At 63.0% G+C, this 27,800-nt stretch overlaps 2 protein-coding genes across 3 annotated transcripts in view; one reads left to right on the top strand and one right to left on the bottom strand.

Moving 5' to 3' along the window:
- Positions 1 to 1,027, top strand: part of APBA3 (amyloid beta precursor protein binding family A member 3) — a 9,077-nt gene extending 8,050 nt beyond the window's left edge. Inside the window, exon 11 of the mRNA XM_028495372.2 lies at positions 998 to 1,027. Coding sequence (XP_028351173.1) covers positions 998 to 1,027 — 30 coding nt within the window. The remainder of the gene's footprint in view (positions 1 to 997) is intronic.
- Positions 1,028 to 3,165: 2,138 nt separating this feature from the next.
- On the bottom strand, positions 3,166 to 27,651 carry PIP5K1C (phosphatidylinositol-4-phosphate 5-kinase type 1 gamma). 2 transcript variants are annotated; one of them, XM_028500549.2, is made up of 15 exons: positions 27,623 to 27,651; positions 26,102 to 26,194; positions 24,121 to 24,251; positions 23,143 to 23,260; positions 17,870 to 18,022; positions 16,262 to 16,561; positions 15,287 to 15,492; positions 13,456 to 13,539; positions 12,098 to 12,146; positions 10,153 to 10,237; positions 8,294 to 8,455; positions 7,378 to 7,516; positions 7,255 to 7,287; positions 5,997 to 6,101; positions 3,166 to 3,470 (listed from the first exon to the last, which is right to left on the bottom strand). In XM_028500549.2, exons 2-15 carry the CDS (start codon positions 26,183 to 26,185, stop codon positions 3,194 to 3,196), a joined length of 1,926 nt encoding a protein of 641 aa, XP_028356350.1. In that variant the 5' UTR covers positions 26,186 to 26,194; positions 27,623 to 27,651; the 3' UTR covers positions 3,166 to 3,193. The 2 variants fall into 2 exon arrangements, with proteins under 2 accessions (XP_028356350.1, XP_028356356.1); XM_028500555.1 differs by lacking the exon at positions 3,166 to 3,470 and adding an exon at positions 5,527 to 5,691.
- Positions 27,652 to 27,800: the final 149 nt, after the last annotated feature.

Genomic DNA, 27,800 nt, shown 5'->3' with positions numbered 1-27,800 from the left:
CTACTGCGGGGAGGACATACATTCCTCCGGCCCCCTCGTCCCTCCCAGGTCTGCTCTCACCACTAGAACATGCTTGGGGCTCCCCCAGCCGCCTTCTCCTCTCTCTTCCTTCAACGTCCCCCACAGCCTGTGACCTCCACACCCCACCCCCCGCCAGAGCACACACCTGTCCTGGCCGCGTCCCCCTGGGCGTCCCACGGCCCCTAAGCCCACCATGGCACCCCAAGACCCACCCCTCCTCGGCGGGCTTGGGGCACCACCAGCAACCGGCCTCTGCCCTGCTGCCCTCGGGGCCCGCCGGCCGCCTCTGCGCCTGCTCCGCCCCACCATCCCCGCAGCTCACAGGCCATCCCGGTACCCGTGTGGGCCCAGGCCGCGCACGCACGAGAACCGTGTCCACCTACGGAGGGGTTCGCACAAAGCGTCTGGGGCAGCAGGGCGAGACCCCAGCTCGGGCCCCGCCCATTCCTTCGGCGGGGGGGGGGGGGGGTCACAAAGCAATAACCCCCCTGGCCCCCTGCCCACTTGGGAGCCCGGAGGGCGGGGCCGGGCCCGTCTGGGGCCACAGCAGCTCCTGACACTGGGGTGGCTGCCCTGCTGGGCTCAGAGTGGGGACGACACAGGGGTCCCGCAGGGAGCCCCGTGAGGAGCCGGCCCTGGGTGACCCACGGGAGTCGGGCCAAGGGCACGCCTGCCCCGCACAGCGGGCCTCGGGGTCCGGCCTTCCTCTTGCCGCTCCCTCTCCTCCCGTCGGCCTCCAGGCTCCTGCCTCTTCGGTGCTCCAGCCAAGACCACCCTTCCTCTTCCGCCTCCCCACACCCCACGCGTTTCTCAAAGTCCGGGTCAACCCCCCTCCAGGCAGCCTCTGCCACCAGCGCCCCACCCCATGGCCCTTGTGGACCACGTGTCCCCGACTCTGGGACCATCTCTGGGGAGTGGCGTCCCCGGCTGGACCAAGCGTGGCGGGAGGGCTGTGGAAGCGGTCTCCCTTTTTCAGGCTCGCCCGGCAGCGCCCGACACCCAGTGACGCTCAGAGGGGCTGCTGACGGGGCTGGAGTGTGGTCTCCGAGGGGCCTCATCTTGAGAACACAAAGTCTCGCTTTAGGCCTCTGCCTTGTCCTGCCCGTTTGAGTGCTGTGTGCCTCTGGGAGGTTACTTGGCCTCTCTGGGCCCCCATTTATTGCTCACAATGACAACAACAAGCACTAACGATGCCGCCGCTACACAATATCCCCACAGCATCCCAGGCACACTGGGTGGATAAGTGTTTATTAGACACACAGGTGCCTGAAGCTTGGGATCCAGATTGTGTCTACCCTGCACTCTCATGGGCTCCCTGGAGAGCCAGGGACTCGGTGTCTCCATCTGTGAAATGGGTATGGAGACACCAGCTCCTTTCTCCTGCAATTGAGAGCTTGGCTTTGCAGTCCCTCTGCTGATCCATGACGCCACCCCCTTCATGGGACAGACACCCCATGGGAGCCGTCAGCAGCAAGGTCTGAACAAGTGGGAGCAGTGCACCTGGAACGTCCCTGACCCGGGAGGGTTGGGACAAGGGGCAAGGGCGGCCAGGGGATGGGGGTCAGATGCAGACCCTGCCACAGCCAGGCCGGCCCCCGGAGCCCCAGCTGTGTGCCCGCAGGCCCAGTGATGCCCACCTCGGAGGGGAGTGAGCAACGTCCCCATGGGATGCCTGCAGCACAGAGCCCCACACGGGCCAGCACGGCCGACCTCAGCCACAGTGACATTTTCCCCAAGTCCCTTCTCAGAGGAAGAGGAACAGCCAGGACCTGTGGCTCCCTGCTGCCCATGGCGCGGGGCGGGGCTGGGCTCCCTGGAGGCCTGCCACGGTCACTTACAGTCCCTGAGGAGCTCAGCGTCACGGCCCGCAGTCGGCGATGCCGGGGAGAGTAAATCCAGTACCTCCCATCGGTGAACTGGGCGGGCCGGGTGGGCGGGGGAGGAAGCAAACAGAGGACAGGATGAAGTGACAGGATGAGGCCACAGGGATCTGGCAGGCGGTCAGGCAGGGAGGGCACCGGGAGGGGCAGGCGAGCCGACGGCCAAGCAGGAGGTGCGGGCGGAGGTCCCACTGGCTTCCTTCTGTGCTGCGCGCAGGGCCCGGCTGCCCACTCGGGGGTTTCGGGACCCTGACGCGCGTGACAGGACGCGGCCCCGGGGGCCGCCTCCCACACAGATCCAGAGAGCGGCAGGCGACCAGCCCCGGCGGGAGCTGACGGCAGGTGGGGGGGCACACGGGGTGCACTTGGTAGCCTCCAGGCCAGGCAGGGCCGTGCCCTGGCAGCACTGGCTCGGGGACCGAGAGCAGGGAGGTCGGTGTTAGTTACAAAGCGGCGATGCCAGCGGGAGGGCCAGGCTCACCCAAACAGGCCCCAAGGCCCAGCGCCGGGCAGGGGGCAGGCCCCGGCTCACTTTCCTGCGGCAGGGTCGGGGGTCAGAGGTGAGAATGAAGGTCCGGGAAGAGGACGGGCGGCGGGGCGCGTGTCTGGCCCTCTCTGTTGTAACTGGGACCGTGTGATCCCTGAGCAGGGCCACCCAAGGGAGATGGCTCCAGGACCCACTGTCGGGGGCTCCCTGGCCCCCAGGCACCCACTTCACCCAGGCTCCTGGTTCAGCTCCCTGCCCGCCCATGGGAGGTGTGTGGGGAAGGAGACCCCCAGCTCTGGAGAGAGGTCCCGGGTCCCCGGGGCAGGGCCCTTCCTACTCTGACGGACGCCACCTCGTCCAGGAGCAGCTGTGCATCCTCATCCTGTGAAGTCGGCAGAGTGGAGCCCACCTGCCCCTCTTGGCGGGGCCCTGGCCCCCCTGAGCACGGAGCCCACCCTCCGCACCCACCACCCGGAGAGAGGAGGTGCGCGTCACGCCAGCCCACCACGGCCGGCCCGGGCTGCCCCGGGACCCAGGGCCTGCGCCTCCCCTCAGGCCAGCGCGGCCGAGCACTTGAGGGCTCCAGATGTTTCCCGGGGCACCGCTGAAGACAGGGCCTTGGCTCGCGCCCAGCTGTGGTCACGGGGCCTGGGCGGGATGGGGAGGGACGGGGGTGCTCCCCAACACCTGAGTGTGAGCGTGCTGGGCGGGCACGTGGCCCTGAGAGCTGAAAGGTGAGCACACACGTGTGCCTGGGCGTGAGTGCACGTGCAGGTGTGCACAGGCGCCTTGAGTGTGCGACGTGTCAGCACGAGCCTGTGGGGGAGCAGGGTGCGCGCGTGTGAACGGGTGTGGGTGTAAGCACACGTGGGTTCGTACAGGCACGTGCGTGTGTGTGCACGTGTGAGCACACACAGGTGGCGGAGGGTCCGGCGACGGGAGGGATCCCGGGAGGACTTACAAAGTAGATGTCTGTGGCGGGCGCGTCCTCCTCATCTGAGGCCTGGCTGGCAGGCTCGGAGGCCTGGCTGGCGGTTTCCACTTCGACGGCGGCAGAGGCACAGGCTGGGGACGACCCCTCCCTGGGGACACGGGGAAGACACGGGAGTCCTGGCTGGGGGTGCTCTGGACAGCCCGCGCCTTCTCCAGCCCACACCCCAGGATCCTCCCTGCTCCGCACCGTCCTTCATCACAGAGACCACCGACGCAGGGAGTCCGACTGCAGGGATGCATCCCGTCTGACATGTTTTAGTTCCCGCACAAAACAAATAGAACACCCCCAAGCGCTGGTGCGGCCCAGGGAACAATGTGCCCACCCCGGAGCAGGCGGGCCCTTCCCCCTCTATTTGCTCAGGGTCACGCCCGTGGGCAGATCCCTGCCTCACCACTCACTTGCTGGGCAGCCACGAGGACCACGTTCTTTCTCGGAGCCTCAGTTTCCTCGTCTGTAAAGTGGGGACACGTGGCACCTACCCCCGAGGGGCCAGAACCTCTTTCTCCTCTTTTCTGAGCACTTACTAGGTGCCAGGCCTGTCTGAGGGCCTTGCGTGAATGAACCCACCAAACTTCCACTCGGGAAGGGGGGATGCTGCTGCTGTCCTGTGTTACAGATGAGGAAACTGAGGCTCAGAGTGAAGGTGAGGAACATGCCCGAGGCCGCGGCTGGCGGCCATGTGACTGGTGACTAAATTTCACCTCCTGGATAAAACGACGAGTTCTGAGAAGAAAGAGCACCTGCAACCGTGCAGAACTGCTTCTCCAGTCACGTTTGAGGGCAGTTTGTTTTGTGGGGCAAAGACTGAATGACATTTCTCACCGCGACACTTCAGTTAATGGCAAAAAGCTGACAGTGGCAAGAACTGGTGCGTGTGTGTGAAATAATAGCAAAGTGCACCTGGGAATGTGTGCTGGGAGTGCTACGTAAAGTCTCAAGAAATAGAACCGAAATTCTAAAAAGTATATAAAGCAAAAATTACGGGACAGGCAAGAAGAACTGAATAAGGCAATTATAGAATTAAACAGCCCAAACAGACAAGAGACAAGAAAGGACATAAAGGAACCGATGACACCAATCAAGATACTGGACAGAAAAGGCTTGTAAAGAACTTTCCATCCTTTCACAGAGAAGACAGTTTTCTCCCAAGTGTCCACGGACACTTAAAAAGTGAATTTTGGGGACTTCCCTGGTGGTGCAGTGGTGAAGAATCTGCCTGCCAATGCAGGGCACACGGGTTCGAGCCCTAGTCCAGGAAGATCCCACATGCCGCGGAGCAACTAAGCCTGTGCGCTGCAACTACTAAGCCTGCTCTCTACAGCCTGAGAGCCACAACTACTGAGCCCGCCTGCCACAACTACTGAAGCCTGCACGCCTGGAGCCCTTTCTCTGCAACAAAGAGAAGCCACCGCAATGAGAAGCCCGCGCACCACAACGAAGAGTAGCCCCCCTCACCACAACTAGAGAAAGCCCGCACTCAGCAACAAAGACCCAACCTAGCCAAAAAAAAAAAAAAAAAAAAAAAAAAGCGTAGACTTTTTGGCTGCGTTACGCGGCATGCGGGATCTCAGTTCCCCGACCAGGGATCGAACCCCTGCCCCCTGCAGTGGAAGCGCAGAGTCTTAACCACCGGGGAATTCCCCAAAGTGTAGACTTTTTTAGGCCATTTTCTTCAGCTCAAAACCTAATAAAGTTAGAAGTAGGTACCAAAAAGGTAAAAAAAAAAACTTAAACACTTGAGAGACACCCCTAAAAAGCCTTAGTCCAGGGTTTCCCCCTCAGCACTGCTGACATCGGGCAGGTCATTCTCTGCTGGGGGCCATCCTGGGCGCTGTGGGGTGTGGAGCAGCGTCCCTGGCTCCCACCATGATGCCAAGAGCACCCCCGGTCGTGACCATCAAAGATGTTCCCAGACATTGCCCACTCTCCCGAGGGCAAAATCACCCTCAGGTGGTTGAAAGCGACTACCTTAATTCAAAGAGCAAATAAGAAAAAAAATCACTAACCATGCACATGTGAGTCAGTATAAAAGAACTGCTTCATGTCAAAACCCATGGGACACGGCAAAAGCAGTACTCAGAGGAAACTACATAGCCTTAAGGGCCTCATTATTAAAGAAAAAAGGGAATTTAAGCACTGGAAAAAAGAAACAAGTGAGAAAACAAACCAGAAGCAGCTAGAGAGAAGTCATTACTGGCGAGTTACAGTGAATGAGATAAAAACAAAACACAACAGGGGAAAAGGTAACTAAGTCCCGAACCGGTTCTTTGAAAAGCTTCTAAGTCGCTGTCTTGCAAGCCCCGGCAAAGCTAAGAGGGAGAAGAGAGGAAGGGTGGGAGGAAAAGTGACCTCAGATGACAGGGCGGCTCTGAGCCCTGGAGGAGGCGACCCTTCCCCGAGTGCAAGACCCCCGCTGCTCCCGGCATCACGTGCCCCCTTCCCCCACCATGCCCCACGCCCCTGAAGCCCCATTCCCGCCCCCAGCTTGCGGACTACTTTTCCCAGCCTGCCCCGCGGCCATCTGGCCACGTGACCACGCTTGACCAATGGGGCCAGAGCAGAACTGGAAAGCAGGAACCAGGTAACGGACCGCAGGGACTCGGGGGCCACTCACCCCGCATCCTCCTCTTTGGGGACCACGATTTCAACGCTGCACGCGGGCTCCACCTGCACCGTGATCTGCTGCAGGTCCTCCTCCGCATGCGCCTCCTCCTGGGGCCTGCAGGCAACGGAAAGCCGCGCCTCAGTTTCCCTCCTCACCCCCCGCCCCCCCCCACCACCACCAGGAGCACTAGCCGAGCTCCAGGCCGGTGCCAATTTCCAGTCCCGGTAACAAGCTGGAAGCCTCCACGAGGTGCTGTCTCCACGCACCACCAGACCAGGGCCCTGAGCCAGCCCATCTCGCACCTGGTCCCTCTGGCCGTCATGCCCGCCTGGGGGCTGCAGGGTCCATCTGGGGCTATCCTGTGACTCTGGCACCAGCAGAGGCATGATGAGTGAATGGTGGCCTGGATCCCGCCCACCCCCTCGGGGCAGCTAGGCACCTGCCTGGGGCCTGGACTAGGGGGTGAGGTGGTTCTGGGGTTCCAGGCTGAGACCCGTGGTGTAGGTGGGTCAGAACATTCCAGCATCCAGGCGTGCAGAATCTCTGGATGGCAACACCAGGGAGCAAAATGGTGGCTGACGTCAGAGCAGGTAGCTGGACAGAGGGGGTTGCACTTTGCCCCAAAGATGTTTTGTACCATGACTTTTTTTCAACTGGCAGGAATTATCCCCAAAAAACTAATTACAGAAATGCCCTCTTCACTGCAGTCCTGTTACAAGATCAAACAACTGGGAACAACCCAAGTGTCCATGGCCCATTAGAGGGATGGCAACCAGCACATGCTCCACCTGCTCAGACAGGTGACCTTCTGCTGGTAGGTGACAGAGTGAGGGGCAGTGTGCCGCCCAGAGTGCACGCTGGTCAAAATGCGAGGAGAGACAGGCCCGAATGTGTGTCTGCTTGTATATTCACAAATATCTCCGGAAAGAGACAAAAAATCCGTCCGGGGAGTTGCTCCCAGAGAGGGGAGCAGGCATGGGGCAGGGGGAAACATCTTAACTATTTTCCTTTTTGTATCTCTTAGAATAAAAATATTAATAAAAAGAGAAAGAAGAACCAACAGGCAGATGCGGGAGCAGGGTCCTCTGGGCACCCAGGTGGGAGACAGACACAAAATGACCTGAGATATTCTACGCGGTTCTAGAGCCTGACTTGAATCTGTGCCCAGAAAGGAGTGGTCAGAGACGAAGGGCTCTGGGTGGGGAAAGCGGAGGAGGGACTGGGGCGGGCGGGGGGAGAGAGGGAGAGGGCTGGGGTCTCAGCTCACCGGCCATCCTGTCCGGAGGACTGCGTGCGCCGCCTGCAGAGAGACCACAAGCAGGTGGGAGAAGTGGGGTGAGGCCCCGCCCACGCACAGCCCCCCACGGAGGGACACGGCTGGTCTGCTCACCTGTACCGTGGCTGCTCTGATGTCTCCGAGGGGGACCGCTCCGGGATGGAGAGGGACGTGGAGGACAGGGTCGTGGCGATGGAGGCGGTGGTGGCCTCCTCAAAAGAAGGCGGTGTGCGGGGCAGGAGGTCTGGCCGGCCTGCGGCGAGGAGCGGGAGGGCACTTGCGGGGGCCTGGGAGGCCTCTGGGCTCACCCTCCACCACCCATGCCCCCCACTCCCACCTGCCACCCCACACTGTGGTCCCTGCCAGCTTTAAGCGGGCAGATGTGCTCCAGTCTCCCCCGGCATAAGGCCTTCCAGTAGCTTCCCTCTGCTCTCAAACTAAAATCCGAACCCCTCCCTTCGGCCCACAGGGGGTCCTGCTCCACAGGCCTCACCTGCCCTCTCCCCCTCTCCCCCTCTGCTCCAGATACACAGGCTCCTTGCTGTTGCTCTGACACAACAGGCTAGGCCAGGTCCCACCCCAGGGCCTCTTGCACAGGCAGCTTCTCCCTTCCTTGATGCTCTTCCACCAGCCCCTCCCCGCCTGGAATCTCTGACCCAGGGGACGGGAGGGACCTTCCAGAACATCAGGCCCAACCCCATCAAGCACTTCATCCCTCCAGGTCTCTGTGCACGTCTGATGTGAAGGGAGCCTGTCACCTCTGGGGCGTGGGTTGGTGGGGGATGGGCGGGGAGGCAAATTCTATGCTCAACGTTCGCTGTGGCTCTTCCGGGGGCCCCGTCCCAGCTGCTCCCCACTTCCCAGCTGGGTTACAGTCACCCCCCCCTTCCCATCCGGGCTGGGCCCAGATGCAGGGGCCCCTTCCTCCCGTTGGACTGCTGCTGTTGCTCCCTGAGCCCCTCCTTTCTCAGCCCCCCAGGGATGACGCCTTGCCCCAGGGGCCCCCTGATCTCCCGGCCTGCCTGCTCACCTTCGTCCTCCAGCGTGGGGTAGCTGCGGGCCCCCCGCAGGTCGTACTGCGCGTCCTCCCGCTCGCTGGGGATCTGGCTGGCCGAGAAGGCGGCAGTGGGCCCCAGGGGCTTGACGGCCAGCAAGGCACCGCGGCCCTTCTTGGACGGCGAGGACTTGAGGGCTGCAGAAGGAGGGCGGTTGGTGCTTGGGTGGCAGCACCAAGGCCGGGCCCTGCAGCCCCTGGCACCTCCGTTGTACAAAAGCCTGGTTGCCCCCCGTGCCCCGCCTCCAGCCTGTCCCCCGGTGCTCTTCACTACTGGTGGAGAAAGCCTGCCCTGCTTTCCACCCGGCTTGCCTCGGGAGGTACCGGGAGCCCCAGGTACCTGTCCTGCCTGTCAAGGGAGATGGGACGAGCCCCCGGGGACCCAGCACTCCCACCCCGGCCCCCAGAAACAGCAGCAGACCAGCAGCTGCCAACATTTACCAAGCACTCTGGGGCCTCACCCACTGTGTCCCAGCCCACCCGGCCATGGCCCCGCCGCTGACAGGGAAGTCAAGGGCCTGGGACAGTGGGGCTCAGCACCAAGGGCCTGGCTCCCATGCAGGCTGCACGGCCTGGGGAACGCAGCTCAGCTCTCGGGGCCCCCAAGTCCTCGTCTGCAACATCGGGATCAGGGGAGGCGGGTAAACCCCGAGACGCCCTCTGCGCCCCGTCAGGACCTGTCACCACCCTCTCCCAGCGGGCCCTGTGACCTCTGCCCCCAGCATGGCGAGCTTAGCTCCCGCATACAGTAGGCGCTCGGTTTGCCTTAGGCACAGCCATCCAGTCCCTGGAGGCCTGCGAACCCCCTGGACCACAGTGGGAACAGCGCCCTGAGAAGGTTCCAGGAAGAGGTGTGCTGGTAAAGGATAACAACCGGCTCTCTGGGGACAGATGCTGGGTTTGTGGTATTTGCCGATTTCCATGGTGTAAACATTCCCTCCACAGTCAACCTCAGCGTACAACTAGATGTCACAGAACGTGGAGCTGTGCCGAGAGCCAGCTGCAGGTGACTGGCACTGGCTCGCGGCCCGCACACGTCTGGCCCAGGCAGGGAGAGCAGCCCCCCAACTGAGAGCCAGACACTGGGCCTGCCCCTTCCCGCTGCCTGTGTGGAGCCCACATGGAGCGCAAGGCCTGGACAGTAAGGCGCACACCAAGACCATCCCCACGCCCACAGACGCTTACTGAGCACCTACTGTGTGCCAGGCCCCGGGCTGGACGCTGGGGACGTGGAGCAACCAGAGTGAACAAGCACCCTGCCTTTTGGGGGTGGGTGAGGGGTTGCGGGGGGGGGCAATGACAGACGTGTAGGGAGAAAGACCCCTTCAGGCCCCATGTGGGGTCTCGCCTGGGGCGCACCAGGGTCTGTGACTCCGGAGGCCCAGCACGGACATGGGACCTCCAGAGGCCACCACGGGCCGAGGCCACCACGCTCGCCCTGTGCCCTCCCCGACGACGCCCAGTTTGGCTGATGACCGGCGCTTCCGTGTGGCAAGGTCCCGTTTCCTTGGCAACGGTGCTTCCCCACTGATCGCGTGCGTGAACACACCTCCCCCTCCTGACTCTGTACAGATGGGGAAACTGAGGCGCGGAGGAGGCGTCACTTGCTCGAGGTTGCGCGGGAAGCATGAGGAAGAGCAGGAGTGGGACTGGGCGGGCGCCAGGCCCTGTGCCGTGTCCTGGAGGGGCCACCCCAACCGCCCTGTTCCCTGGACCAGGTCCCCGCCTGAGGCCCGAGGCTGGCCCAACACAGGACCAGCGCTGCAGGTTGACCCTGCCCTTGACCTTCCGCCCTCCTCCCTCCACGCCCCCACCCAGAGGGCCTGGGCACTCACAGGAGTTCTTCCGGAAGACCGTGTTGCTCATGAACTTGAAGAAGCGCTCGGCGTAGAAGCTGGGCCGGTGGACAGAGATAGTGTCCTGGGAAGGGAAGCAGGGGCCCGAGGGCAGGCAGGGGTGAGCGCTGCGGCCCCACGGGGGCTCCCGTGTCGGGGGCGGGATGTAACCTCTGTGGGGAGGGGACCCAAGGAGCAGGTACGGATGGGGAAGCAGGGAGGTGGTTTCCTAATAACTGCATCTATAATTTTAACTTTTTGAACCATGTTTCAAAGAGGTAAACAGGTAAGTATCAAAATCAAGAAACCGGAAAGAATCTCTAAAGCAAGGGTCGGGGAGAGCACGGCCCGAGCCTGCTTCGAAAGCTGGGTTGCAGGCCTGTCCCCGCGACTGAGGAAGGCTGGTGTCCTCGGGGCATGCAGGCCCGGCGTCCTGCACTCAGGTGGGGGCGGCCCTGGCCACGCACTGCTCCTCATCTGTGCCACGGGGAGACTGGAGGCTGCCGGGCTCGCCAGGATGTAGGGACGGGATGTCCGTGAGGCAGGGAGCCCGGCACACGGTCAGGGCGCAATACGGGCTGGGCCCCTGGACGGACACCCTTGCTGTCCCCGGGATCCAGTCTCCCCAGCGATGCTGACAGCAGGCCGGTCGTTCTCTGGGGGCCTGTCCTGGGCACCATGGGGTGATGGAGCAGCATCCCTGGTCCCCACCCACTCGATGCCAGGAGCCCCCCAGTGTGACCACCAAAGATGTCCCCAGACACCGCCCAGTGTCCTCCCACCGCTGTAACATGACAGAACCCATCTGGACACGGGGCCTCCCACAATGAACGCTGCACTCTATCCTTGCCTGCGCGGAGGCGTGGCCACGTGACCATGTTCCGGCCGATGGCTGGCGAGCTGAGCTGAGCTGAGCTGACGGAAAAGTCTCTCCGCCCTGAGACGAAGGGCGCCCCTCCCTCCGGCTGGGGCCAGGGGCCGAGGACAACGCCTGGGGGTGTGCGGCAACACCAGGAAGAACCTGGCCCCCAACACCTGGCCCCCCCATCCTACTGGCCAGGACGCTCACACCTGGATGGTTACTTCCCCATCGACATTTGAGGCTCCTGGGGAGCCGACCCAAACGCCCTGATGGGGGCTGCGGCCGCCTGCCGCACCCGGACCTTCTCAGCGCTTATTCCGGAAGCTCCCCCAGACCCTCCAAACCCTCTCTTAGTGGCGGGCGGGCTTGTTAGGACCCTGGATTTCACGGACTGCAGGCACACACACAGCCCTTAGCACTTGAGTGAGAACTGGCCTGCGGGGGGCGAGAGGGCCCGCGGGAGGAGAGGCCTCCGCCTGAGGGCCCACAGCTGGCCCAGGGGTGCGCGGGCTGCCTCGGGCCCACAGGCAGGCTCTGTTTAGCCCCTACTGTTGGTCCTCACAGCCTTTTACATTTTGAAGTAATTCACTGCAAGTGTTCACGGGTTGGCTGTGCTCACAGGAAAACATGAATTTCAAGCTTTTCTCAAATAACTGAGCCGGTCCGTCTAAGCAGGCCCCACCCCCATGGGGCAGCAGGGGTCAGAGTTGTGCAGTATTGCCCCCGGGGTGCAGCCTGGGGCCCAAGACGCCCTTCACATCACACGTGTCCAGAATGCTCTCTGCCTGGCCGGCCCCTGACTTTCCGGGTCAGCCTGTCCTTGGGAATCCTTCCCACTCAGCTTGGGGCCCCCCGACCTGCTCCAGGAAGCCTTCCTGTACCCCTCACAGATGGCTCGGACCCCTCGTTGAGGATCCTGCAGCTGCCTTGCTTCCTCATCTCGGCCCTGACCCCTTGGCCCGTGACTGTGGCTCCAGAAAGGGGGATGCATCGCTCAGCTCTTTAGCACCTGTGCCTGGCCCAGGGAGACAGTCAGTGCGTTTGTGGACAGATGGACGGAATGAATGAACAAACGATGCTCACCCCATCGTGAACGAGAGCCTTCCAGGTGTGTTCCAGCTTCTTGATGAACCTGCAGAGAAGAAAACGCCCAGGACGTCAGCCAAACCTTCAGGTCCAGGGGTTCTCTTCTGGGCAAGCCCGTCCCAGGGGATACTAGTGGTGTCTAGGGACGTTTGTGGTTGGCACAGGTGGGAGTGTTCCTGGCATCAAGGGGGTAGAGGAGCGCTGGTCTAGAGGAACGAGGCCACCTGTTGCATCAGCCAGAGGCCACCTCCCCTTTCCTGCCCCCTTGACCGCCCCCCCCGCAACCGCCTGCTGGCTGCTCCCACCACATTCTCCGGGGGCGGCAGTGGAAAGGTCGTGGTGTGTAGTAGCCCCCCGTGGGGGACAGAGCCCACCCTTCCTCTCTCCCACGGGCCAGGCTGAGCCCGGCCCCTCGCTGCTGGAGTGAGCGCCCTGCACCGTGACCCCCAGCTAGGCCCCACCCAACACCGGGGCTGGGGAGAACGTTGCCTCCTCCGGGCAGCCTTCCTGGACACCTCTAGGCTGCAGGGGGAAGGAGCCCCTCCTTTGGCACACACCTCCGCCCCGGGGTGAGCGTGTGGCTGCCTGCCCCGTGCTGTCCCGCTCCCCTCGCCCCACCCGGGGCCTCTGCAGAAACCCTGGCTTGCTACTCGGAAAGCTGCCTGCTCCTGCCCCAAACGGGAGGGAGATGCCTGCAGGGGATGGGGTCAGCCCTCAGGTGAGAAAACAGGCTGCAAACGTCAGCAGTCTGATGGGCAAGAGGTGACCGGCAGGCAGAGAAGTCACCCAACGCCAAGTGGAGTTCCCGGCACGGGGTGGGGTGTGGATGGGAAAGGGGGACCGCCACGGCCACAACCTGCCTGTCATGCCTGGACTGTGTGTGATGCATGTAACTCCTTCGATAAAAAATTAACAAGTAAGAGACGCTCACTGCTGTAAGCGTGCAAAGCACAAGGCACGGGTAACGGAACTGCCCGTCACCCAAGGGCGTCTGTTCCTTCGGCTACACTACGCTCGTGTCCACACTCGAGACCACAGAGCACATGGCACCGGCTGTGAGCATTTATTTCTGGAAGTGTAGGAACCTTCCAGAGATGTTGCGCTTCCCAGCCACAGGGTGTTTCCATCTTGCTCTGTTCAGCCCAGCACTTGGCACATGGCAGGGCCCACAGTCAGTCAGCTGGCGACACCTCACCCACCACCCAGCCCTGCATTGGCCCTGACCGGGCCCTGACCGGGCCCTCACTAGGGAGTGGGGAGACAGGGCGGGGGCAGGCACCCACCCGTAGGACCGCAGGCTGGACGGGGCGTGGGCTCCCACCTGGAGGACCTCAGGATGGGGGGCAGGCACCCACCTGTAGGACTGCAGGATGTCGATGATACCAATGTGTAGCAGAAGCCGCTCCCCGCGGCCGTTCACAGCGGGGATCCCGCCCATCCTGGGGAAAGGGGTCGAGAGTATCAGCACCTGCAGAGCTGGCCCAGGGGCGGGCCTGCCTGTCAGGGGCACAGGCTGGAGGTGGCCTGGAGCCCCGAGCCTGGGGCCCTGGGCCTGGTCTGGGACTTGCGGGGACAGAGATGGAGGGAGACGCAGGCAGGACTGATGGGGCCTGGGGCTTGAGGATCCACACGCTCCCGGTAGGTGGCAGCCTGGCTGGACCCTCAGAGGGGGTCCAGGCACCTGGGAACCCCACCCTGGTGAGGGGTCGAGCAGCTCTCCTGGCCAGCTCACCGAGTCAAAGCTGGAGGCCACAGGATGCAGAGGGGTCCCGGCCATGAGACCCAGATGTGCGCACACCCACCCACACGTGCACACGCAGAACTTGCACACACGTGCAGGCACACGCACACATGCCCGCACGTGCACGCGCAGGCTCCCGGGCAGGACCAGGCGACCAGGCTTCCAGGTGCAACCTGGGGAGTTAATGGCCTCATGCAGCCCCAGGCCGAGCCTACCCGGCGCACTTAGTGAGGCTGCACCATGCAGCAGCTGTCCTGCAGTCATTTGGGCCCCAGAGGCTCTGTCAGCCACACTCTACACCCGAGCTCACCTGCATGCCCTGCCATCTCGCCTGGCCTGGCACCAACCCTACGAACACCAGACGGCTGAGCTCCGGGCCAGCCCATGTCCCCCCAGCCGCAGCCTGGTCAGGGCCCTTCAGCTGGGCCCAGTGTGGTGGCCAGGCCGGGGTCAAGCCTCGGCCCGTCCCCCAGCCGGCTGTTGCACCCTGACGGCTACCCCCACCTCTGAGCCTCCTTCTCCCAACTGAAGACAGGGGGATGCCACCCTCCTCCTCCAGGGCCCCCTACCCCCCAAGGACTGAACAGGGTCCGGAAGTGGAGGGTGCCGCCGGTTCCCGGCATGGTCAGTGCCTGGTGATGTGGGGACAATCGTGACACCTGTCCACAGCAGCGGTTTCCAGCTGGGGCGACTCTGTCCCCAGGGGACAGTGATGCCACCTGGGGACGTGTGTGGTTGTCATGACTGGAGGGCAGGGATGCTGCTCCACCCACCACAGTGCCCAGGACGCCCCAGAGAAAGTGACCCGACCCTGAATGTGAGAAGCACAGGGTGGGCGGTAGGGATACCCCGTGAGTATGTCTGCGACCGCGCCCAAGCCCCCAGGGCAGGACCAGGTCGGCCGGGTGGGTGGGGTCGGGGGACGCACTCCTCTCTGGACCCGGTCACCCCTCACTGCCGCCTGGCATCGCCAGGGAAGGACTGTTCTCAGCCCTGCCCCTGGTGGGTCCCGGGTTTGGTATCTTGCTATGAAAGGGTCCCTCATCCACAGCTGTTTCCACCTTCTCCGGGGCTGTCTTTCAACACCTTTCCAGCTTTGCTGCCTACAGTGGCGCTTTAACCCACCCTGGGGTCCAGCGGGAGGGAAGGGGATCTGTGCTTCCCACAGGGATGGCCAATGACCTCTGTCTACTGACTGACTGATCTGGACGCCCTGGTCAGAACACCTGGCCGCAGCTGTGCGTCCGCTGTCCACCCCTCGGGGCGCGGGGGGCTGGGGGATGGGTGGGTGCTGCTGTCCGGCTGACAAACCAGGAACAGGCCAGACCCTGGACTCGGTCGTATCCCTCTCACCTTCCTCACGACTCCCCCCCACCCCGCTTCTCGCCTGGCAAGGGGGCCGGGGCAAGGACGAGAGCAGGAAGCCCCCAAGCCCCGCCACCTACGTGTCGTCCGTCTCGATGGCCTCCCCGCGCGCGGCCCCGCCCTGGATGGACTCCATGGCCGTGGAGTAGAGCGCCTTCTGGCCCAGCGGCCGCTTCTCGTCAGCGGTGCTCTGGGCGCCCTCGGCCTGCCGCTCGCGCTCCTGCTGGTCGATGTTGTGCACGCCCAGGAGCAGGCTGTAGTCCATGATCTTGAAGCTCTCCAGCACCTGCGGGGCCGGGGGTCAGGGGGAGGCGCCAGCTGCCCCCCAACCCCCATACCCCGCCCCCATCTGGGTCTGTGTCCACTCAGTCCCCACAGCCAGGTGGGAGGCCCCGTCCTCATCCCACTGGGGACCCCAGTGGTGGGCCTGGGGCGCAGCTTCTGACTCGAGGCCAGGCTGCCCTGGCCCTGGCCCTGGTTCAGGAGCCCGGTTCACTGGCCACCACTCCTGCTCCAGGCCCCGAGGTGCAGCCCAGGACGTGGACACCCGGGCCCTGGGGGGTGGGCTCTTGGAAGCCGTGGGGCCCTGAGGTGTCTGGTGGTTTTCCGGGGAGTCTGTGTCGAGCTTCCAAAGGGGTCTGGGAGCCGGGGTGCAGAGGGGACCCTGGAGGACCCAGGCCTGGCCTGAGCCCCGCCAGGCCTCCGTATCCTCGCCTCTGAGGCCGAGGGGGGCGCGGGTGGACTGCAGTTGCAAGGCCTGCGAAGAGCCTGGCGGGCGTTCTTTTTTCCTAAGAAGCACCTGCCCGTGGAGGAGGGCAGCTCGGAGCCCGCACGAGCCTGATCTGAGGTGCACTGTAAGGTGAGGGCCCTCCCTGAAAACACCAGGCTGCTCCTGGGGCTTTGTTTCGGCAGCAGGAACGCAGCCTGAGGTGCGGCTGGGGCAGGGAGGGACCGCGTATCTCGGGCTCTCACTGCGTCCCTTTACAGGTCCCTTTACAGGCGGGGCTCAGAGACGGAGGCCCCGCAATCACGGCCCAGGTCCGGCCCCTCCTCACCAGGCAGTCACGCTGCAGCGTCTTGACGAGCGCGGAGAAGGTGTCGGCATCGAGCATGAGCCCCTCAGGCATGTCCTGGATGAAGTCCAGGTCTTTGTAGGTGGGGATGCTCTTTTCCTTCTCCTTCTTGCTGGCCCGCCGCTTGTACGTGGAGCCCTTGAGGTCGAACTTGAGGTGCATCTTGACCACGCGCGGCAGCACGTTGTTCATCACCACCACGCGGATGTTCTTCCCGCCCGACTGCACACAGTACAGCCCGTAAAACTTGGGCAGCAGCGTCCGTGGGTTCTGGTTGAGGTTCTGGGGGGGAGACGGTCAGTGGAGATGACGCCGGGAGCTGTGCCCGCACCCTGCACGGCACCTCGTCTGCCCCACAGATCTCAGGCCAGAGGCCACCTCCTCAGGAAGCCCACCCTGACCACCTTTCCCAGGCTCGTCCCTCTCTCCGCGCCCCCAGCACCCTGACTGTACAGCCAGCCAGATGAGTTCCCCATCACCCCACCTGGAAGAGCCAGGAGGGTCTGTTTCTACAGAGCCAGGCCCAGCGAGAGACAGCCTTTCCATAAAGGGCCCCAGGGGATGCTCCTGAGGTGTCTGGGCGTGGCTTCCCACCAGGTCAGACCCAGGTGTCCCACCTCCCCAGCCCAAACTGGGGGGATGGCGGGCACGGCCCCAGGCGTGTCCAGGGCAGGGATCAGCAAACTCCAGCCCGAGGGCCAAATCCAGTTCACTCGTCTTTGTACAGCCGGGAGCTAAGAATGGTTTTACATTGTTAAAAAACAACAACAAAAAAAAAACAGTGTCCTGTGACATGTGAAAATTACGTGAAATGCTCACGTCAGCATCCAGAAAAGAAGTTTTACTGGCACTCGGCCATGGCTACTTGCTCTCGCCTTGTCTGCGGCAGCTCTCTCGCTGCAACAGCAGAGCTGAGCCGTGGAGACAGAGGCTGTCACTCACAAAGCTGAAGATGTTTACTATCTGGCTCTTTACAGAAGAAGTTTGCTGACCCCGAGCTAGGGAGGCTGGGGGTCTCACCCAAGATCATACACGGCTGGGGTGGGTGGTGCACCCCACAGGGAGAGATGGGTCACAAGCTGTGCAGAGCTGTCCGGGGCCTCTGCCCCCGCCCCCATCTGTGTGTGTATCAGGACCCCCGGCTACTGCGGGCCAGGAAGCCTGAGGCTCCTGCTCCCACCCCCGCCCAGCGGCCCAAATGCCAGCTGGCAGCCAGGCCCACCTCCCCAGCGCCTCTATGAGTCACCGGCTGTTGAGACACGAGGCGCGGAGCCATGATTTCTAGGACCCATGACTCAGGGCAGTGGGCTGGGGGGATGGCCCACAGGGCCCAGATGGCTGTTCCTGCTCGCCACGTGAGGGGGTCCTGAGGGTGAGGCTCAGTGACCCAGGACGGCACGTCGAGGCCTGCCTGGAGGGGATGGTGCCCAGGGTGGGTGGTGCCGGGGTGTGTGGGGGGGGGAGGGAGGTGCCGGTGCCCGGGGGGTAGTGCCGGTGTGGGGGGGACTAGTGCCCACGGCTCCTCGGGCAGAGGGAGGAAGAGGGTGTGAGGTCGGGGGTGCTGGGGCTGGAGGGGCACGGCGCTCCCACCATGTAGTAGCCGGGTAGCAGCTTCTGCAGGAACTCGGCCTCCTTGTGCATCACCGTCTTGATGATGAACTCATCGTCGCTGGTGACGTAGAACAGGGAGCCGCTGGCACCGGGGTTGGACAGCTCGATGAGCGGCTCATTGCACAACGAGTACTGAAAAGGGGGGCAGCGAGTGGGCGGGGTGCTCACCACCCCCCACCCCCCGGGGGCCCAGGGGCTGGCGGGCAACCCCGAAACTGGTCACCGTCAGCTCCATTTTACAGACAAGGTCAGTGAGGCTTGGAGAGGGGGACGGTCTCGCCCAAGGCCACACAGCAAGGATTTGAGCCCGGGCTAAGCCTGCAGCCTCAGTGCTGACCCACTAGAGTGTGTTCCCTCTCCTGTGAGGGACAGACACCTGACCATATGGGGAGCCGACACACCTGGCCACGACTTGCCTCCCGGCCTCCCTGCAGCCACGACGGTCAGCTCTGGCCCGTGAGCCGTAAGCACAGGCTGCCGCGTGGCACTTGGGAGAGGCTCTCTAAACGGGTGGCAGGAGCTGGCGCACCTCCTGTCTGCACCCCTCTCTCCTTCCCACCTGGAACCCCCGCAGCCGCACTGGACCACGTGGTAACCTTGGGGATGGAAGACCGGCACCGGGGAACAGGGGATCGGCAAAAACAGAAGCCGCGTGCCTGGTGAGCGGCCCCACCCCGGCCCCCGGACACCCTGGCCCCTCCCATCTCTCTTCCCCATCTCCTAGTCCCTGACACCCACGTTCCACCCCTGCGATCACTGCCCATCATCCCTGCGCACCCCCTCCGCACCATTAGATGGTAAGTTCTAGGGAGACAGGGATATCTACATGATTTTGTTCACATAACAAAAGGGGTCCCCAGCACATACTTCAGTGCCTGGCACAGAGTAGATGCTCAATTGTTAAGCAAATGAATGAAGAGCAAGGCCTGCAGGCCTTTTCAGCTGAGTCAATGAAGTACTTTTTGGGGTTGAGGCTGTCTGGGTCAGGTTTTCTGTCCCTTGCACCCCCCAAATCCTAATTGAGTACCGCTGGTATACACAGCGTGGAGGACGGGCCCCCTTTCCTATCCACAGAGAAAAGCAGGGAGACAGACACAGGACCCCACTGCCCTCGGCCCAGCTCCTGGATCCAACTATGCCTGACGCCACAGCTGCCCCTGGATGTCCAGGCCCCTGAGCCAAAGGCTTCCCTGTGTCCACAAGCACTAGGTGTGGGGGTGCTCACAACATGGAGCCCACTTCCAGGGCTCCTCAGAGCCCACTGACGGCCAGCCCTGGATCCCACCTGCCATCACCCCTTTCGGGCACGGAGCTGGACTGCACTGCCTGGCTTCTCCGGGGTGGGGTGAGGCTGTCTGACGAGCACTGGCCAGTGAACTGTGAGCACAAGTGGTGGGTCATCCCCAGGTTGGAAGATTTAAATGCTGCTGTGAGCCTTCCAGAACGCTCCCTCTGCCACGGAGACCAGACATTTGGGGTGGGAGCTGCTTCATCAGCCTGGGTGTGCCAGTGATGAGCACAGCCCCTAGCCAACCCAGGGCGGACACAGAGTGTGAGCAAGAAACACATCACTGTCATTTTAGGCCACAAGGATGCAGGGGTCTGTTTCTTACCCAGCATAATCTGCTCCATGCTGACTGATACATGCTGTTCCCAGTGCTCCTGTTTCTCACGTATTACTGACTCTCAGGAGCACCAGCAGAGGCAGACTAAGGCAGTCTAAGGGAGGAGTGGGGCCTTCCTCAGCCCCTTGACCAAAAGCCAACTGCCACTTTCTCAGTACTACCTGACACCCAAGCATATTTCCATGTACCCCCTCGTCTGCTGGTGCCTGACCTCAGCCCTGAGAGGTAGGAGCCGGCAGTTTTATTGCCCCCACTCAGTGTGACGGAGGCAGAAGCCAGCTCATACGGCAGTCAGCACAGTCAGGATATGCCGACTAACAAGCAGCCCCCAGACAGCACTCACACTGTGTCTGCTGTGGATCAGTTGGGGCTGTGTTCTTCGCTGTCACTCAGGGGCCCAGGCGGGGGCCACCCCGAGTGAGGCACTAACACTTCGGGCATCTCTCCTGGAGTGGTGGGGGGACATCCTGGAGCTGACTTTTTTTTTTTTTTTAACCTATTTTATTTTTAGTTTTGGCTGTGTTGGGTCTTCGTTGCTGTGTGCGGGCTTTCTCTAGTTGTGGTGAGCGGGGGCTACTCTTCACTGTGGTGCGCGGGCTTCTCATCGCGGTGGCTTCTCTTGTTGTGGAGCAGAGGCTCTAGGCTCGCGGGCTCAGTAGTTGTGGCGCGTGGGCTTCAGTACTTGTGGCTCACAGGCTCTAGAGCACAGGCTCAGTAGTTGTGGCGCACGGGCTTAGTTGCTCTGTGGCATGTGGGATCTTCCTGGCCCAGGGCTCTAACCCGTGTCCCCTGCATTGGCAGGCGGGTTCTTAACCACTGTGCCACCAGGGAAGCCCTGGAGCTGACATTCTAGTTGAAGCCAGACAGATAAATAAAGTAAAACACAGTGTGTCAGATGGTGACAAAGGGCACAGAGAAATCCCGTGGTTGAAAGGCAGACGTGCTGGAGGCAGCTACGGTGGCCGGGTGGCCAGGAAGGGTGTCTCCCCTGAGGAAGCAACATCGAGCAAAAGAACGTGACCGAGCCCGTGCAAAGGCCCTGAGCGCGTGCAGCTGGTGGAGGACAGCACAGGGAGGAGGCCGGGGTTGGGGGGCGGGTGGCCAAGGGGATGATGCAGCGGAGTTCGGTTGGGAAGGGAACGAAGGAGGCCGACCTTTATTCCGAGTGCGGGGACAGCTAGGGAGTGACATGGTGTGATCTGTGCCTTAAGAGGCGCCTATGGACTTTGGGGGTGCGAGCCTGACGGGGTGCCCAGGTGGGCGGGGCAGGGGCTGGCCAGGGTCATCAGTGGAGGGTGAGGAGTGGCCAGATTCCAATGCACCCGACAGCAGGGTTGGCAGGACCCCCCGCAGGGCTGGCCGTGGGAGCAAGAGCAGCTCAGGGAAGGCTCGGACGGGGGCGAGGGGCGTGCAGCCGCGGCCACAGCCATTGTCCATCCCCGCTCCGCCTGTAGCCACTAGCCACAAACATCCACAGCACAGAGGCTCCGCCCAGGTGCCTGTCCTCCTTGCACTCTGCCAGGCATGGGCCCGCAGCCACTGCCGGGCACCTTTGGGCACAGACTACAGAGAAGCACCCTGCAGGAGAGCAGGGACGTCGAGTGGAAAACCCAGCAGAAGGGACGTGTCCAGTTCTGTACAGGATAAATCTACGGGCGGAGGAAAGCTCTGGAACCAGATGGCTGACAGCAGCTGCCCTGGGGAGCAGCTTGGTCGGGACCACGGGTCTTGGGCCTCACTGGGTGCCGCTGCCGAGGGGCAGGCAGGTGACAAGCAGGGGCTCCTGAGCCAGGTAACCCACCGTCAGGACGGGGTCACGGGCAGATGACCCCCAATTCAGGAAACAGCCCGCCACCCCACCCCACCCCCATGCCCTGCTGTCCTGAACTGAGATTAAATGACATTTAACCCCAGGAGAGCGCAGGGGTCTCACAAGGGGTGAGAGTGACTATGCACAAAAAAACTCAGGCCTGGTGCCTGTAGCTGGGGCGGGGGGTGGCAGCCAGGGGCCGAGGCCGTGACCGTGGAGGAGGGGAACCCTGGGGGAGGCAGAGCCGGTGAGGGAGGCTGGGGACAGTCCAGGCACCCGGTCCATCCCTGCCCCGCCGCGTGGGCTTCACTCCTGCAGCTTGGAGCGACCCGGCCCGCAGGCTGAGGGGCTCCACTTGCCCTCCGCACGGCACCCATTTCCTTGCCGCGTTTCCCAGCTCGCTCCCTGACGGCCGACCCCAGCAGGCTCCCTGAGGCCCTGTCTGCAGCACCCCCACCCCCTCGGGCCTAGGACGGCCACGCCTCAGGTCTGAACCTTCCAGCGAGTTTCCAGCCCGCCAGGGCCCCGTGGCCCAGAACACCCGGGCCATCTCCACACTCCTGCTGCCATTCTAGGCTCACGCTCCCTCCGTGGCCTACGTTGGAGGCCGCAGGGCTGCTGCCTGCCTGTCCCTGGCGGTGTTGGTGGGAGTGGAGGTTAGGGAGAAACGAGAACACTCCCCCTCTGGGAAAAGCAGGGAGAATGAAGTTGAAGGTCGCCAAGGTGGGGCCGGGTGACCTCAGACGTCTGAGGTCCCTGCACTTTGCTTATCAAGTTCAAAATCAGGCCCCAGCCATCTCCGTGGCCCACCTCTGTGGACGTGGCAGTTCCACAGTCCACTCCCTGCTAAAGGACATGGAGGCCATTTCTCCCCAACTGTGAACAAAGCCGTAGGTTTCCCCTCCCGGTAACATGATAACACAGAGTCTGGGTAACCGGCGTCCTTTCTGCTGTAGAACCACCAGGCTGCACACGAAATGCTCCTCCTCGTGCTGCGGGGCTCACAGACGAGGGAAGCTCTTCCCAGGGCTGGGATGGGAGAGGTCGCGTGGGACTCGGTGACTTCTGGGCACTGACCGGGCAGAGCTGGGGAGCCCCAGGTCACGTGTCCCCGGCCGGAGCAAACACTGGGCCTCCAGAAGGACGTGGCCCTGGCTGAGGGCACACCTTTCCCACAGATTAAGACCCGAAGGGGAGCAGTCGGAACACAGTCAAGGCCCCCCAGACCCACGGATCAGGCCTCCCGGGGGATGGCAGGTGCTGGGAGGTCAGACGTGGGCGTCTTCACAGACGCCGAGGCCTCCACGTGCAAAGTCACAACATGTGACCAGGCGGGCCTGGAACAGACCAGCCGGACCTTCTGAAATGGAGACTCTGGCCGATGATCCAGACGCTGCTGCCGTGAAGCCCCACCTGGACGTGACCTTCAGGAGTCCTGACCATGGATGCGAGGTCAGAGGGTCTGGCCTAGGTTTTGGTTTTTCTAACTTGAGAGTCTAAAACCACACTGGAGCCGGGAGGACAGAGTCCAGGCCGGTGGCCAGGAGCACAAGCATGGCCAGTGACGGGACAGTCCCTCCAGGATGAGCGCACAGAAGACTGTAACGTCTGGAAGGAACAGACGGCCCAGCCAACAGCCAGCGAGGACTGAGTCCGGCCCACCCCGACTACAAACTGAGCAGGGAGTCCGGCGACGCTGCACCCACGTTCCTGCCCCACAGAGACCAAGAGGCAACAAACAGGTGGTGATCTGAGCCGGCGAGCCTGGGCTGAAGCCGGGGGACTGGGCACGCAGCAGCAGCCGAGGACACACTCACCAAGTAGTCATCCGGCCGGATCCCAAAGAGTTCCCGGAAGTAGCGGAAGGCGACGGGCGCGTAGGTCTTGAACCTGAAGTCCTGGAAGTGATGGGCGGGGGTGAGGTTGCTGCCTTCACTGCAGAGGAAGCAGGGGGGAGGTCTGTGAGGGACGGCGGCTCATGTGCTCTCCCCTCACCCACTGACGACCTGCCTGCCTGCCCAGGCCCAGGCTCGGCCCCAAGGTCCCCAAAGAGCCAATCCAAAAAGCAACACGGGGCTCCCGATGGGGCAAAAGGCCATGGCCAGCCTCGGGCTGTCCCCCAACAACCACCCACCCTTCATCAGCAACAGAGCCCACAGCGCTGGGTGTACACATGGCTGCCCAGAATAAGACCACTGCCAGCCTCTCCCACAGCCAGGTGTGGTCAGGGGGCTGTGCTCAGCCAATCCCCTGTGAGTGGAGGGGAAATGATGTGGGTCCTTTGCTGGTCATGCCCTTAAAGGGCAGGGGCATGTGCTCTCCTTCTCTTCCTTCCTGCTGTTGGAATGCAGGTGTGATGGCAGGAGCCTAGGCAGCCCCCGGGGGCCACTGGTAAGTAAAGCGGCATATTGAAGATGCTGGAGAAACCAGAAGGAATCCGGGCCCCCCAACATCATGGAGCCACCTGACCAGCCCTAGACTGACTGTCAGTGTGTGTGTGTCACGCGAGCGTGCGCGCGTGCACACAGGCACACACACACATGAGAAACAACGAACTTCTGTGTTTCCCTATTTTTAAAAGTCACCATTATATTGCGTCCCTGTGATTCAGCAGCAAACTAACATCCTGACACAGGGTTGGACCTCAAAGCCAGGAGACCCCAGGAGGGGCCAGTGCTATTTTTGGCAGAGAAAGGAGCTGAGAGAACGGGAAGACTATTTCCTATCACTGCTGTCTGCGAGCAGGGCAAGCTGCGGAAGGCACGGGAGCTGCCCCCGCGGGCCGGGCCTGGTACCTGGGGAAGAAAATGCTCTCCACCACGTAGAAGTCCTGCATGAGCACGTCGCGCTCCGGCTTGGAACTCAGGTTGCCCACGGTGTAGCCAATGCCCAGCTGGATGGCCCCCTTCAGGGTGGAGGACGTGGTCTGCGGAGGAATCCAGCCACATCAAGACCCCCGGGGCCGGTCCCTGGCCCACCCCTCGGCCGCCAGGGTGAGAGGTAAGATGGGAGGCCCCCTTGGGACGGGGGGGGCGGCATCTGGCCTGCCGCTCAGCCTGCACGACCATCTCAGCAAGGAAGTGGCCTGGCTGAGATGCCAACACCACCTGGCGCGGCCCCAAGGCCTGTTTTCTATCCAGCTTCTAGAAGGTTCCCACATCTCAAAACTGCCCCAACACAGCAAGGGTCTTTGGGGGATTTTGCCAGGGTTTCCTTTGGGGGGAGGGCACAATACACAGAGGTGCCCAGGCTGCACTTCCGCGACCAGGGTTCCATCTGTCCACCTTCGAGGGGCCCTGCCTCTCTATTCCTCGGTCCCTACCCCGGTCGGGGATGGAGGTGACAGCGTCAGCCCTCCCGGGGCCACCCTCATGCCCGCCCACACTGGAGAAGCACCAGCTGCCTGTCCGTCTGTCAGCACCGCCGCTCATGTTACTGTCACTGTGAGCCCTAAGCAACGCGCCCACCGCTGAGGAAAGACACCTCGGCCCCCAAGTCACTGACTCTGGTCCCCAGCACCCCCACTGCAGGAGCAAGCCCTTCCCCGGCACCCGCCTCTCCTCCCGAAGCCCCCCGCGAGCCACTCCCTCAAGATGCTACTGACTGAACACAGTTCTCCAGAGAAGAGACGCAGACAGTCAACAAGCACAGGAGAAGGTGCTGAACACCAGCAGCCACCAGGAAGATGCAAATCTCGACACAGTGAGACCCACTTCCCACGTGCTGGGAGGGACAGAACCAGACAGACAGACAACAAGCGCCATGGAGGCCCAGAGAGTGGAATCCTTGTGCTTGGCTGCTGAGAATGGAAAAAAGGGCAGCCGCTGTGGACAGAGTCTGGCAGCTCCTCCGTTGGGTTACACCTGGCTCTCATGGGACTCAGCGGTTCCACTCCTAGGTGTGCAGCCCAGAGAGAGAAGCACAGTCCACACGAAAACCTGTACACAAACCTTCACAGCAGCACTACTCACAACAACCAAAAAGTGGAAACAACCCAAGTGTCCATCGACGGACTCCATCGACGGATGGTGGATACACAAAATGGTTCCCTCCCCACACGGGAGCGTCACTCGGCCATGAAAAGGGGTGAAGCCCCGACACTCGCTACCGCGTGGATGGACCCTGAGAACGCGACGCTCAGTGAGAGAAGCCAGACACAGAAGGACGCACAGGGTGTGATTCCACTGATGGGAAACGTCCAGGACAGGCAGATCCACAGAGACGGAGAGTGGGTTCGTGGTTGTCAGGGGCTGGGGAGAGGGTGGAGGAGGCTAAGGAGTACGGGGTTTCTCTTGGAGGTTAAGAGAAATGTTTTAAAGTTGACCGTGGCGATGGCTGTACAGCTCTGAATACTCTAGAAACCACCTAACTGAACACTTCAGAAGGGTGATTCATAGGCTGCACGCACTGGCTCCCAGCAAAGCTGGTATTTTAGGAGGTGCAGCAAGGTGGGGGGAGGGGGGACCAGAGGTAGCGGGGCCCAGGCTTGCCTCTCATATCCCCGGCCCAACCCCGCCTCTCCTCAGCCCCGCTTTCAGAGGGAAGGGAGGGAGCTGTGATTTCTTCTTGCCCAAGGTCACGCCCGAGGCCACAGGTGACTCAAGGAGCCCGGCAGCTGGTTCAGCCTCAGAGCACCTGCCGGCAACGGAGAGCAACTGTCTCCAGCCACCTAGTCTCCAGCCACCTACGGCCGCAGCCCACACCCGACCTTCAGGGCCCGGTGCACCCACAAGGACCCCTCGTCCCACCCCCGCCGGCGGAGGGCGGAGCAGGAACCTTCTTGTAGGTGGTTTCGCCAGATGCGTCCACACCCCGATGACCCAGCTTCTTCCCGTGGCCAGGGCCCGGCTGTCCAGTCATCAGTGGGGCCTGGAGAAGAGGAAGCAGGAAGTGTTCAAAACTGGCAACGGGGCACTGCTGCAGGGGCCAGAGTGCTCTGGAAATCCTGCCAGAAGGGGGCTTCGTCGCCGTGCCCAGCTGAAGCCCAGGGCGGGGGCTGCTGGGGGTGGGCTGCAGGGCACTCGGGCTCCACGCCCGGGGGGCCACCCCAGACCAGGACCGCCGGCTCCTCCAGAAAGCAGGAAGGTCGGCAGCCCCGGCCCTCTGCAGGTGGGGGGAGAAGAACCCCAATTTCAGGGTCTCCCCCCGCCTGGCACTGCTGACTTGGGGCTGGTCGCTCTGTGAAGGGGGCGTCCTGGGCGCTGCGGGGTGTGGAGCAGCATCCCTGGCGACCCCCCACTTGCTGCCAGGAGCCCCCCAGTTGTGACAACCACAGACGCCCCAAGACACGGCCAGGTGAGACCCTCTGGGCTCGAACGACTGCAAACGGCATCTCCTCCCTGAGGGAGGAAGTCCCTCCGGCCTGGGAGGAGGCTGGCTCCTGCCAGCTCCAGGGGGCACATGTGGCATCCCAGCAAAGTCGTGTGGAAGCCGCTGACCCCCGTGTGTGACATCACAGGGGGAGGATGGTGGATGGGGCAGTGGGGCCTGGAGGGACACAGATGCCAGCTCAGGGCCGGGGCTCCACGAGTCACAGACATTTAAGAAGCACCTGCCGCCACTTGAAGGGCTCAGACCAGCCTGTTCTGCACGCTGGCCACCAGGGGGCGGGCTCCGCTCAGGTAACGTTAGTTGCCAGCCCTGCTCTGCACCCCTCTCTGGCTCCCCACTGCCTGCGGCCTGGACGCCCTCCGGGACCCCAGCAGGTGGACAAAGCTTGCCTAAGAGAGTGCCCAGCGGCGTCCTGGGAGAGGAGCCTGGCTGGGAGGGAAGGCAGACCCCCGGACGGGGCGGGGGCTCCTGTGCACCTGGGCTGCCTCTAACCCGCTGTCCGCGGCTCCTTGGACAACAGGGCTCACAGACGCCCCTCGCAGGCGGCCTCCGGGAGTGACCGGAAACTGACTAGGGACTGGGCACCCGGGGCTCACGCGAGCGGACAGGACTGGAGGGACCTGGACAGGTGTGTGGGGCTGCGGGGGCGCCGTCCTGGAGGCGCGGCTGGCGGGCGGTGGCACCACCCTCTCCAGGCCCCTTCCGCCTCCCCGCTCCCTGGAGAGCCCAGGGTAGGATCCACGGGGGCCCTGCCCGCCCGCCCCACCCCTCCCTGAAACTCAAGACACTGGCGGGACAGACAGGTTTTCACCGTCTGACGACAGTTGCTTATTTACTTGGCCAGCATCTGGGGCCCAGAGAGGTGCAGGGAGATGCCCGAGGCCACAGAGCAGGATGCGGGCTGGGCCGGGCACTTCCGGTCCACCTTCAGGAGGCAGGCCAGGGTGGGACCCATGGGACACTCACCTCCACTGGGGTCGTCTTCTTCGGGGCCGAACCTGAGGGAGAGAAGGGAGACATCAGTCTGGACACAGGGGCGCCCCCATACACGCACCCTGCGCCCCTGGGAGGGCCGTGAGGACCCCACATGGGCGATGGGCCTGGGGACGTGATGCAGGCGGGCTGGACGAGGGGCCCCGAGGCG

Source organism: Physeter macrocephalus, chromosome 2, assembly GCF_002837175.3.
Source record: "Physeter macrocephalus isolate SW-GA chromosome 2, ASM283717v5, whole genome shotgun sequence".
Lineage (NCBI taxonomy): Eukaryota > Metazoa > Chordata > Mammalia > Artiodactyla > Physeteridae > Physeter > Physeter macrocephalus.
Note: the sequence above shows the minus strand (reverse complement) of the source record. Positions and strands in the feature narration are given on the sequence as shown.

Coding starts and splice junctions, on each gene's coding strand:
- PIP5K1C (XM_028500549.2), bottom strand. CDS start 26,185: ATGACTGGACAGCCGGGCCCTGGCCACGGGAAGAAGCTGGGTCATCGG. Junction 8,456..10,152: donor GGTCTTCCGGAAGAACTCCT/GTGAGTGCCCAG, acceptor CTCCTTCTGCAG/CCCTCAAGTCCTCGCCGTCC. Junction 3,471..5,996: donor CCCAAAGAGGAGGATGCGGG/GTGAGTGGCCCC, acceptor CCGTGTCCCCAG/GGAGGGGTCGTCCCCAGCCT.